The following is a 10,779-nucleotide window of genomic DNA, read 5'->3' on the forward strand; positions in this document are numbered from 1 at the left end:
AGAGATAAAAACATGATGACAATGATAACTTTTGCAAGGGCCTTAGAGCTCGTCCCGTGTGTTTCATGTAAACTTTRTCCTCATGGGGAAAAACAAAACGAGGCAGAATAATGCACCTGCTGTCTTTCATGCCAGTGTTTTAGACCAGTGTTTCCCAAAGTTGGGGTCGGGACCCAAAGTGGGGTCCCGAAACATCAAGGTGGGGTCCTGAAAAGATTTTCTGAATTAATTACATTTTTGCCTTAGTTGTTACAAAAGAGTGAGGTTGGTATATTTAAAATGGATAAATGTAGCATAAAAATTATTGTTACTATGCCCAGGTTTTGTTGACTTGATACAAATGTTTATCATCCAAAAATAGTTGGGGGCACAGGTCTCTGCTACTGTTATTTTGTGAGTCAAAAGCTGAAAAGTTTGGGAACCACTGTTTTAGACTAATCATGTTGTGATGAGAAGTGACAGAGTTGGAGCCATTGTGGTTTAAAACATTCTGCACAAACGCAGACACTACTATGACAAGGCATGCTCAGAGTTTGATGCAGATATAAATGATAATAYAGATGTTAATCCAACAATTAATTTCTGAAAGTTTCATTGAAATGCATTCAACCAAGTGAACACAGAGACACACACACACAAGTTTGTATTTATATCCTTATTAGGACCATTCACTGACTTCTGTTCATTTCCAGTTATTTTATAGCCTAACCCTGACCTCTTTACCCCAAACCAAAAAGAGAGTTCCAMTGGACCGATCTTAGAACTACTGGTCTCGAAAAGGTAGGTGTGTGTATACCAGAAACGGATCTAAAACGGTAACAAATACAAGTACACATATACACACAAACACACCCGGGCACATTTTATCTCTGATTTACCTATGGATGGAGGCAAAAAGGTAAACCTGCAGTGTAGAAGTAATGTGTGCAAAAAACTTTTTTTTGACAAAGGTATTTACAGCAAATTGAAAGGATGCCAAAAAAAAACAAAAAAAACAAACAAAACAAAACAAAAAAAAAACTAAAGGTTCTGATTTGGTTTTTTTAATACTTTTAAAAGTTCATGCTTCATTATTTGATTTGTATTCATCATGCGTATATAAAACATGTTTATTGTTGTTGTTAAAGGTAAAACAGTTTAAACTCTTTTTCTACATTACATTATTTTTGAAAGGTTGTACAATGTTTACATTAAAATGGGAAGGGGTGGAAGWGATGACTTTAACTTTTGATGAACAGAACTATTCTGAAATATGATCCTGATTGTCTAATCTGCTTTTTGTTTAAAAAAAACCCCAAAGCTATAAATCACTGGTTTAAACTTKACCAATAACCAAAAAAGAAAATCACGAGACTACCAAAACCTTGATTATACTCAGGCATATCTGAAAATCGTACTTGTTAATAAATATTTTCATTAGTTGAAGAAATCCGTCTATTATTTTTGGTATGCTGCACTTCCACCTCCCGCCGCTAGAGGGAAGAACGCGGCGCTGTCACCAGCGTTCACCGCTGAGCTCCGTTTCAAGAAGTGCTTCCGTTCCGGCCTCCTTCTTCCTCTTTTTCCTGTGCTTCGGGTGGGAACCATGGTAAGCAAAGACTACACGAATTCATTTTGTAAAATCGAACTCAATCCTCCTAGTTAAAGCACCATACATGCGATAATTCAACTCTTATTTGTTGGTAAGGTTTTAATGGGCGCCACTTTAGCAGAATTATTCGGTTTGTGTTTATTTTTTTGTTGTTAAATTTAAACGAATGTAGCTGGTCAAATGCTGCTATGTGCTACTTGCATTGTAGTCATGATTCGTTGGAATACMAAATATTTTAAATGAAACGCAAATGAGTCGTATTCAAGCACTGTTTTGTTACGTTTAAATAGAATAAAGCGTCACGTTTTACGCCGGTCTTGAGTACAGAAGCTACATGCTAACAGGTGCATTTACACAGCCTGGAAGCTAACATCTACTACCTTTTAAACAGTCATTTATTTAATTAGTTACCTTTTTTACTGTTTTAAGTACGTTTCAATTCTGTCCTTGTGTTTAGTAGTTATCACAGTTCTGCATTAGTAGTAGCTGCCTTAAGCACTGTTCTGTTCACAAGGCCTTGTCAAAATGTTTCAGATTGATTTCATCAGCTAACGTTTTGTTCCAGGTGAACATCCCGAAGACCCGCAGGACTTACTGCAAAAAGTGCAAGAAGCACCAGCCCCACAAAGTTACCCAATACAAGAAGGGGAAGGATTCCCTTTATGCACAGGGTAAATACATTTCTAACAATTATTGCTGGAGTGGTTGATGTATTTAGTGACTGACCCGTGGCTAAAATCAACTACTTTGCAGGTAAGAGGAGATACGACAGAAAGCAGAGCGGTTACGGCGGTCAAACGAAGCCGATTTTTCGTAAAAAGGTAATTTCAACTTCCCRTCTCAGTTTTGTTTATTTCTAGCATTGTGGAATTATAGTGTAAGTGACAATGCTCACTAAAACTTTGTTTTCAGGCTAAAACTACAAAGAAAATTGTGTTGAGGCTTGAGTGCGTGGAACCCAACTGCAGATCTAAGAGAATGCTGGCCATCAAGAGGTGCAAGCACTTTGAGTTGGGTGGTGACAAGAAGAGAAAGGTAAAACACACACACACACACACACACACACACACACACACACATATATATATCACTTCTATTGTTGCAAAGGGTGCTGAAATGCATACTTGCATCATTTTGTTGTGAATCTGTTTCCACTGATGAACATGAATAATAAATTAGATCAATTCACAACATTTCTGAAAGATGAAGTCAGTGTCAGAGGATGTCGAAGGAGGGGTTTGAGTGGACTTTAACATGTTTCTTAATGGGAAGTGTGTGACTTGGATGCATTTCATGTGGAACTGAAAGGGGAGCAAAACAACTAAAATGGAATTAATTTTTATTGTCATAGGGATGGTTTTACATGTTTGACATTCAACTAGTTACCACATTTGCTGCCTTCATCAAATAATAAACCAGTTTGGTTCAGTTGTAACCATCACATTTTAGAAAGTCAGCGTTCTGGTATAACATGTTCTGCAAATACGGTGTTTTTCAGGGCAAATAAAATCCCTTCATATTTGTGGTGCTTCCATTAGCCTCAAGTAGCAAGTCCATTTTTAAAATCAGATGCAACTATGTGCTTTTGTGTTAAATGCATTGAGTTGTATCCAGTAGTACTTTGTGTAAAGATCAGATTSTTTATTGTAAACTGGTGTTTTAAAGCATTCAGTGCAGTCTGAACGAGTTTACTTGGGTCGTTTTCTTAATATATTAATATGCAGTTCTAAAATGCAGGTAGGTTTCCAATGTAAACATGACACTTATCTGCAAACACTAGTTTAAGCATAAATATAAACCAGTACATCAACACTTAACCCTACTTAACAGACTTAACCCTAAACAGATTTTGCATTAACATTGTAATTATTGACCTATTTTAAAGCATTTCAGGTGTTTAATTGGGTAAACAAACACAGTGTGAAGTAGACATTTATAATTTTTGCTCACATTTTTAATTTAGCACTAAATATTCAGATTTTTTTCTTGCAGTATAAAAAAAAATCATTTTTTAATTTCATTATTAATCTGACTTTACATTCCTAGTTTTAGTTGACATGTGAATTTATTTTCAAAATGTCCATAAATAAAGCTCAAGTATGAAATGACGTTTTAGTGTCTAGTGGGAATATGTTTGGTTTTACTTGAGAAACTGTCAAATTTTGCTGTGTGAATGGCAGTTTTATTTTGGTTTCACTTTAGAGAGCTTTTAAACAATAAATGTAGATTAACAGGTTAATTACAGGGCAAAAGTTTTAACCTGACCAGTTCAGAAGTGTCTAACATTCAAAGTAAAACATTAATCTGTCAGCGTTTTGATTCATTTTTTCTGTTTTCTCACAGGGCCAGGTCATCCAGTTCTAAGCTGTGGTCATTCCTCTGGATGAAGTTGTCACTATTTTCAATAAATATGTTGAAACGTTCCATTGATTTGATTTCTTTCTTTTGGGCTGTTTTGTTTWGCATGTCAACAATGCAGAATTTAGCATTCATTTATTCAGCATGTATACATGGCAAGTGTAAACATACAATCATTTGATCTAGATKAAAAACATTTCCACAAATAGTTCCCTTTTAAATTTACACAAATTTTCCAAAGCCATTAGAACAGGGGTTCTCAAGCCATTTGGGCCTGGGGACCCCTTACAAGGGCGGAAAAAAAATTCCAGGGACCTCCTCATAAACCCCGTGCTGTTTTAAAAGATACTTTGTCATTTCAACCCCTAAATGCCATGGAACTATATACACTTTTTATTAAGTTTGTTCTTTGGTTTTTTATTTTTCTCCATGCATTTTAAAAATAAAAACAAAATTAACATTTTAATAAAAAAATTTGAGGACCCCCAAGATACCTCTCACAGACCCCGGTTTGAGAACCTCTGCATTAAAAAATACAACCAATAAAACACTTAAAAATATAACCAATAAAACACTTGTGTTGGTGTGAAACATGACTGCTACAAAGTGTTGGTTTGATCTCGTCTGATGGACTCGTTCTTCCAGAACAGCTTGTGAGATGGTTTGAAGCGGCTGTTGATCGCAGTGATCTTCAGCAGTGCTGTTCCCGTAGGGTTCACAGAAAAAACGATGTCGCTCTGCACATTTTGAACACCGAACTCCTTGTACTGAGGCAGGATCTGGGTGACGGTGCACCGGGGGTCACAGATCTTCCAGCTGGGGATGATGACGATGGGAAATTTTCGTGGTCCACCGATGTCTTGCAGGTTCAAAACCGCAACAGCTAGACTGTTGTTGGACATGATCCTCTCCCACACCTCAAAACTATTCATCTATGAAAACAAAAAAAGTGTAGTTGATGAGATGAGGTTCTGCAGCTGTGTTTAAAGCTTTGGGTCRTGTTGCACCTACCGCGGCGGTGCGGTACCCCTGCTTCCCCAGTGGGTCCTGGTTGATCTCTATAACGTGTTTGTTCTGCAGCAGAGCCTTGGAACGTGGGCAAATGCCCCGGAGATCATTGGACATGAACAGAGGGGCGGCCATGATGGCCCATAATGCCATCTGGGACTCCTGTTGGTCGTGACTCAGGCCAAAGTTCCCAATTACAAGCTGGAAAAACAGACCAGTGTCATACATAGGTAATGTCACAACTACTGCAAAATAGCTTTTTCAAACATAGAATTTGTTTACATGAATAATAAAGTTTGATTTGTACCCATTTTGCTGTTTGCCATTGATTCAGCTTGTTTATTTGACTAGAAACTTTATAAAAAATTATACTGGGCTTGAAAATGCAAATAACAAGGTAGGTAAAGTTAAGGGTGGACAGCCATTACTTCATTGTGAAACTGATAACTGGAACTGAAAAACAAAAGTTAGAAACTGTATCATAATAATAATGAACCAGTCTTATAAAATGCATTTTAGGGCACTCAAAGATGCTTATGTTATTCACACACACCGATTAATATGTAGTTAAATTTGTGGCAAGCTGCTGTATCGTATGGCAGGCCATAGTATCAATTTTAAAGCATGGCAGGTTTTATCAATATATTTATGTTTCAAGCTCGTAAATGTTTTCAGTTTCCAAAAACATTTTTTTTTTTTACCTAACTTCACAGCCCTAATTTAGCTCTATATTAAAAGACCTGGAAAACAGCTCGATCTGAATATTGGTACCAACAATGGTTTATAACAGTACCGGATCAATACTAATGTCATGGAATCAATACTTTGGTTTGTTTCTTTAAGAAGCAAAAAATGTAATCAAAGGATTCCTTCCCACATACTGAACAACAGGTCAAAATAAGGTAATTTAAGCTCTAGAATATTTATTTTGCATTCTTAATTTTGAACTTTATTTACAGTAAATGACACACTGACCATATCAGATGGTATCAGATCGATGCAAAACTAGTGCCGTTAGCCCATGGAAAAAATATGAACCTAGGTTTATAGTGTGCCTTGAACACAAGGGTGTACGCCAAGTGATGCAAACACACCAGCCCCACGCAAAGTTGCGGCACCTGGTCATGCACCTCCCTGTTTTTGTAACATGGCACGCACTTTATTCAAATAATTTGTCCGTCAAGTGTTCTATTATACTTCCACAAGTTCTGAAGTGTACAGCCATATTTCATTTCAGAGAATACTGAATACAAACCCTAGCACGACTCTGAAGTGTTTAGGGCCAGTTTGTGACCCTAAAATTTTTTGTGACCATAAACTGATTGCGAGTTAAACATTAGAGAGAGAACCATGTCAGGGTCGTTCCAGCCTCCAGGCCCAGCTGAGGGGACGATGATGTCCTGATGCTTAGCAGTCCAATCGAGGATGGACCTGATCGAATTCCACGAGTCGAACACGTCCTCGGAGTTGCGCCAGTGGTTACATGTCTCACGGATGGCAGTGTAGTTTGGCTGGGAGCGCAGAAAAGATTTTAGCTTGTCAGACTAAATCACATCACTCAAATTAAATTTTTCTCTCACCTTTTGGTAAGCCCACTCGTACAAAGGCCACTCACAGGAGTACAGGATACTTTTCCCAGTTTTGTTGAGTGCTTTTGACATGTTTATGTAGCCTTAAAAGGAACAAATAAGAAGCTAGATTAAACCTGGTCTATTAAGTTCGTGTAAACTTTAGAGGAACAATAAATATGGTGGGCTGATTATACATATGTTTAAATTTTGTAATAAAACCCTACCTTCACCCAGCGAAGTCCAATCCAAGAAGCAGCCATCAAATTTGAGCAGATCCACATCCCAGTCTGCAAAAGTCTGAGCATCAGTCTCGTAGTGGCCCAGACTGCCGGGGTATTTAGCACAAGTATTTACCCCCACATCTGCATAAATACCCAGCTTCAGGCCTTTAGAGTGGACCTAAAACCAGGGGAGGGAAAAAAAGAGCCATTTTGTTTGTACTGTATTTGAACCAGTAGGTGGTGCTGTTACACAGCTRAATACTTCACTGACTGAGTGGGCTCCTCTCTGTGTGATAGATAATCAGTCCACCACAATTATTCTGCTCCTCTCCTTTGTGAGGCGGCTGAACAGGAGCAAACTTCAATGAAAAAAAAAAAATTTCTGCTCCATGTGCTGCTTTCACCTAAATTAAACCATAGACTTGAGTCTGCCCCCCACCCCTTTATGTAAATAACTGCAGGATGAATATGCAATCTGCCCGTGGAATCACTTTTACTTCTAGATTTATTTAACGAGGACTTCTTGAACAAATTTGGACTTGCTGCAACACTAAAACTGATAACGCAGCACCCAGTGGAATTACACGGGTTTATGCCTTAAAAAGAACTTTTATAAAACTGCATACTAATCAAGTCTGCACCCCAAAATTGAAAGCTTTAACAAAAAGCAGACAAATCCTACTGCGTTTGTCCAATTAGCTTTTTGTAATATCATTCTGAACCCCTTTATCTTTAGTGATATGAAGGACTTATTGCGTTATTACCCTGGATATTTTGACATTTAAGCTCTTTGTTCCTGTTTTTAAATATCTATAAGCATTACTCACATAGTCTACTCACATAGTCAGCCAGTTTCTTGATGCCCCCCGGGAATCTGTCGGGATCTGCCTGCAGGCGGCCCTGGGCGTCGCGCTGGTGGGAGGGCCAGCAGTCATCGATGCAAACGTACTCGTAACCGGCCTCCTTCCAACCCTCCTTCACCATCACATCTGCCATCTGCATGTACAGACGCTCGCTGCCAAGGCAACAGCAGGAACCAGGCAGGGTTGTTAGTACCAGTTAGATACCAGCAGCGCTCAAGTAAGAACATGCCGAAAGAAATGTCAGAACAGTGCATGCCTGGAAACCGTCGCTCATTTTCAACGACGGCATTCAAGATTTATGCAAGAGGCTTGGTGCTGAGCACGGCTCCGCACAGGTGAGATATTCTGTTGTTAATCAAAGAAAGCTAATACATTTTAAATCTGAAAAAATTCTGGAGCAGAAATGACTGCTCAGACTCAATAACAGATCTGAAAACCGGAGTCAGGAAACACAATTTTCTCAACCACAAATTCAAGTTAAAGTTCTACGAAAAAAAGAAATCTACCCATTCTTCAGGTGAAAGCTCAGTGGGATGAAATAAGTGAAAATCTGGTTGTGGAACCACATTATGTACGCTTTGTTGTAAATGTGTCATGGTGCTAAACTGGTCTGCCTGCAGTCCAACGAACAACACACAAAGGAAACGTCAAACTGCAAAACCTGAACAACTAAAATAACTTCTTAAACACGAGAAAAACTTTCACTGTCAAAACTGCAGCAAAATGTCCTCTATGATAAACACAGTAAATACACCAGTATTCAAATATTGTTTAAAAATATTTCATAAACAGTTTAATTGTGTTTTCATGCTCATAAGGTGTGCAGTTTCTTTCTTTTTTTTTTTTAGATAATTGGGTAACAATACTGTATGGGTACAACCTACTCTTCTCATAACAAAAGTTATGAGGAAATTCACAGGTTCTTCTGTTTAAGGAAAAACAAGTTCTCTGTGTAAAAATGAGGCCACACAATAAGATGAACTTGACTCAGGAATTTAAGTTGATCTAAAATAAACGAGATTTATTTACAGAATCAAATAAATTAGTAATGTACAGCTTATTGTGGTCAATCAAACTTCCTATAAAGAGTTGAAATCTACAACAACTAACACACGTCCGAGTTAATTATTACTTTGACAGCTTTATCAGGAACAACAAACTCCAGGCTTAAGGTCTTAAATAAATCATTGTTTGCAGCACTTTTTCTTAAGTTTTGACAGGGCATACGTTGAGGGTAAGAAAAGAGGGAAATGAGGGTGTTAGTCCAAACTTTGAGCTTATCAATATTAAGGGTGCAACGATACAGGAAATTCACGATTCGGTTCGGTTCGATACTTTAGTCTCACGGTTCGATATTTTTTCGATACAAAAAAAGAGAAATTTTCATGCCCATTTTAACTTGTAATTTTTTTAAATTAATTATGAACATTTGTTTAACCTCAGAAGTACAGTTTTTAAATTAAATGTTGCTGAAACAGCAAGTTTCTCAGTGGATCTGCGCTCAAAAATGCAGCCTAGGTGGAGTAGTCGAACACAGATCCACTGATCCTTCAACACAGAGCATCTTCAGAAGACAAGTTGATAAAGTAAATTTTAAAAATCTGTATTGTTCGATACAAGTGTGTATTGAACCTAAAGCACCGTTTGATACGGTTCGATACGGGTGCATGTATTGTTGCACCCCTAATCAATATGTGAGGAGCCAGGAATGGGCACACGCGTCTCCCATTCGATTCAGCCGGACACTGGTACGCTTAATCAAAACAATCTGCCTCTACCTTTTGACGGCTTCACCGTCAGGTCAGGGGTCGAGGAAGTCCTCACCCGGGTCAGCAAGACCTCCCGTMARGTTCAGCTTACTTCCCAGTAAAATCTCCTGTGTTTTGATTTTTTTCAGCRTCTCCTGATGTCTGCCAGTTCGAACGGAGAGTCAGAGTCGATAGGGTCAAGACGTCTCACAGAAGTTTTCAAACAAAACTCAGTGGAGTCTTAAACTAGTTGTTTTGGTCATGATTAGTGATATTGTGAACCTGGATTAAGGTCTGCTCACTCGTGAGCGTAGATCTTATCACCGAACGCTGGGTTTCCTGAGGAGGAAAACCCAGCTCATCTTCATATAGGGCTGTGTATTGGCAAGAATTTGGCGATACGATACATATCATTACAGAGGGGTCACGATACGATATATCCCGATATATTGCGATACTGTAAGCAAGGCAATATATTGCGATATGTTGCGATTTTTTTGTCCAAAAATTCTAATGCTAACGCGTCCCTTATTCTCTGGCGCTCAAGAGGTAGAGGAGCCAAATGGCTGGCTCACTGCTGCCAACTAGTGGTCAGAGGCTGAACTACATCATACAAATGAACGGTTGGCAAGAAGGTTGACATTTTAAACCTTAATTAAAAATCGATACAGGGCTTTAGAATATCGATACAGTATCAGGAAATGAAATATCGCGATATTTATATATTTGATATATACACCTGATATATTATATTTATAATTTATAAACCGCGACCCGACCCCGGATAGGCGGAAGAAAATGGATGGATGGATGGATGGATTTCAGTGTATCGATATTTTCTAACACCCCATCTTCATATGGAATAAAAATGGTGACTGTGTGCTGAGAGGCTTGTCCTGGAGTTAGTACTACAGGAGAGGTTACTAAAAGGACATGGCCTCGAATTTCGTGTTAGTAACAGGTGGAATTTGAAGTTTAGTCTAAGAAAYTGCAGTCRTCTGGTAAACATCTGCACATAGAAAAACAAGGCCAGGCTGTGCCTTCCTCAGTCTTTTAGTAGGATTAATTCTAAATGACAAAGGAATTGGGTTTTCAATGAAATACTGAAGCGAATTATTTAAACCAAAATGAAACTTAAGATATTTGTCTGAGACTCAAGCACAAATAACTAAATATATTCATAGTAAAACACAGTAAACTAAACCATAGTAATTAATTTAGTTAAAGAAGAAATAAAACAGAAAAACACATAATCACATCACTGTTGACTAATAGTTGATTAAAACAAGTATTTGCATAAAACAAAGAAACATTGGAACAATATTCTTTGTGTGTTTTTCTTTTTCTAAATTATAATGAAAGAAAAACAGGTTGTCATTCATTTCATTATGTAACTTTGATTTATAAAATGATAATAAC

At 37.9% G+C, this 10,779-nt stretch overlaps 2 protein-coding genes across 2 annotated transcripts in view; one reads left to right on the forward strand and one right to left on the reverse strand.

Moving 5' to 3' along the window:
- Positions 1–880: 880 nt before the first annotated feature.
- rpl36a (ribosomal protein L36A) lies at positions 881–4,015 on the forward strand. The gene is made up of 5 exons (XM_014003078.1): positions 881–898; positions 2,052–2,262; positions 2,345–2,412; positions 2,504–2,626; positions 3,935–4,015. The coding sequence occupies exons 1-5, from the start codon at positions 881–883 to the stop codon at positions 3,953–3,955; spliced, it is 441 nt and encodes a 146-aa protein (XP_013858532.1). The 3' UTR covers positions 3,956–4,015.
- Positions 4,016–4,438: 423 nt separating this feature from the next.
- gla (galactosidase, alpha) overlaps positions 4,439–10,779 on the reverse strand; it is an 8,047-nt gene continuing 1,706 nt past the window's right edge. Inside the window, exons 2-7 of the mRNA XM_014003843.1 lie at positions 7,590–7,764; positions 6,753–6,927; positions 6,538–6,629; positions 6,307–6,468; positions 4,961–5,158; positions 4,439–4,881 (exon numbers count right to left, since the gene is read on the reverse strand). Of these exons, the coding sequence (XP_013859297.1) occupies positions 4,549–4,881; positions 4,961–5,158; positions 6,307–6,468; positions 6,538–6,629; positions 6,753–6,927; positions 7,590–7,764 (1,135 nt within the window). The 3' untranslated portion in view covers positions 4,439–4,548. The remainder of the gene's footprint in view (positions 4,882–4,960; positions 5,159–6,306; positions 6,469–6,537; positions 6,630–6,752; positions 6,928–7,589; positions 7,765–10,779) is intronic.

The sequence above is a fragment of the Austrofundulus limnaeus genome, unplaced genomic scaffold, assembly GCF_001266775.1.
Source record: "Austrofundulus limnaeus strain Quisiro unplaced genomic scaffold, Austrofundulus_limnaeus-1.0 Scaffold1, whole genome shotgun sequence".
Lineage (NCBI taxonomy): Eukaryota > Metazoa > Chordata > Actinopteri > Cyprinodontiformes > Rivulidae > Austrofundulus > Austrofundulus limnaeus.

Excerpts from the sequence above, each read along its gene's own strand:
- rpl36a (XM_014003078.1), top strand. Across the intron at positions 2,413-2,503 it reads AGCCGATTTTTCGTAAAAAG|GCTAAAACTACAAAGAAAAT; the intron begins GTAATTTCAACT and ends CTTTGTTTTCAG. Across the intron at positions 2,627-3,934 it reads GTGGTGACAAGAAGAGAAAG|GGCCAGGTCATCCAGTTCTA; the intron begins GTAAAACACACA and ends GTTTTCTCACAG.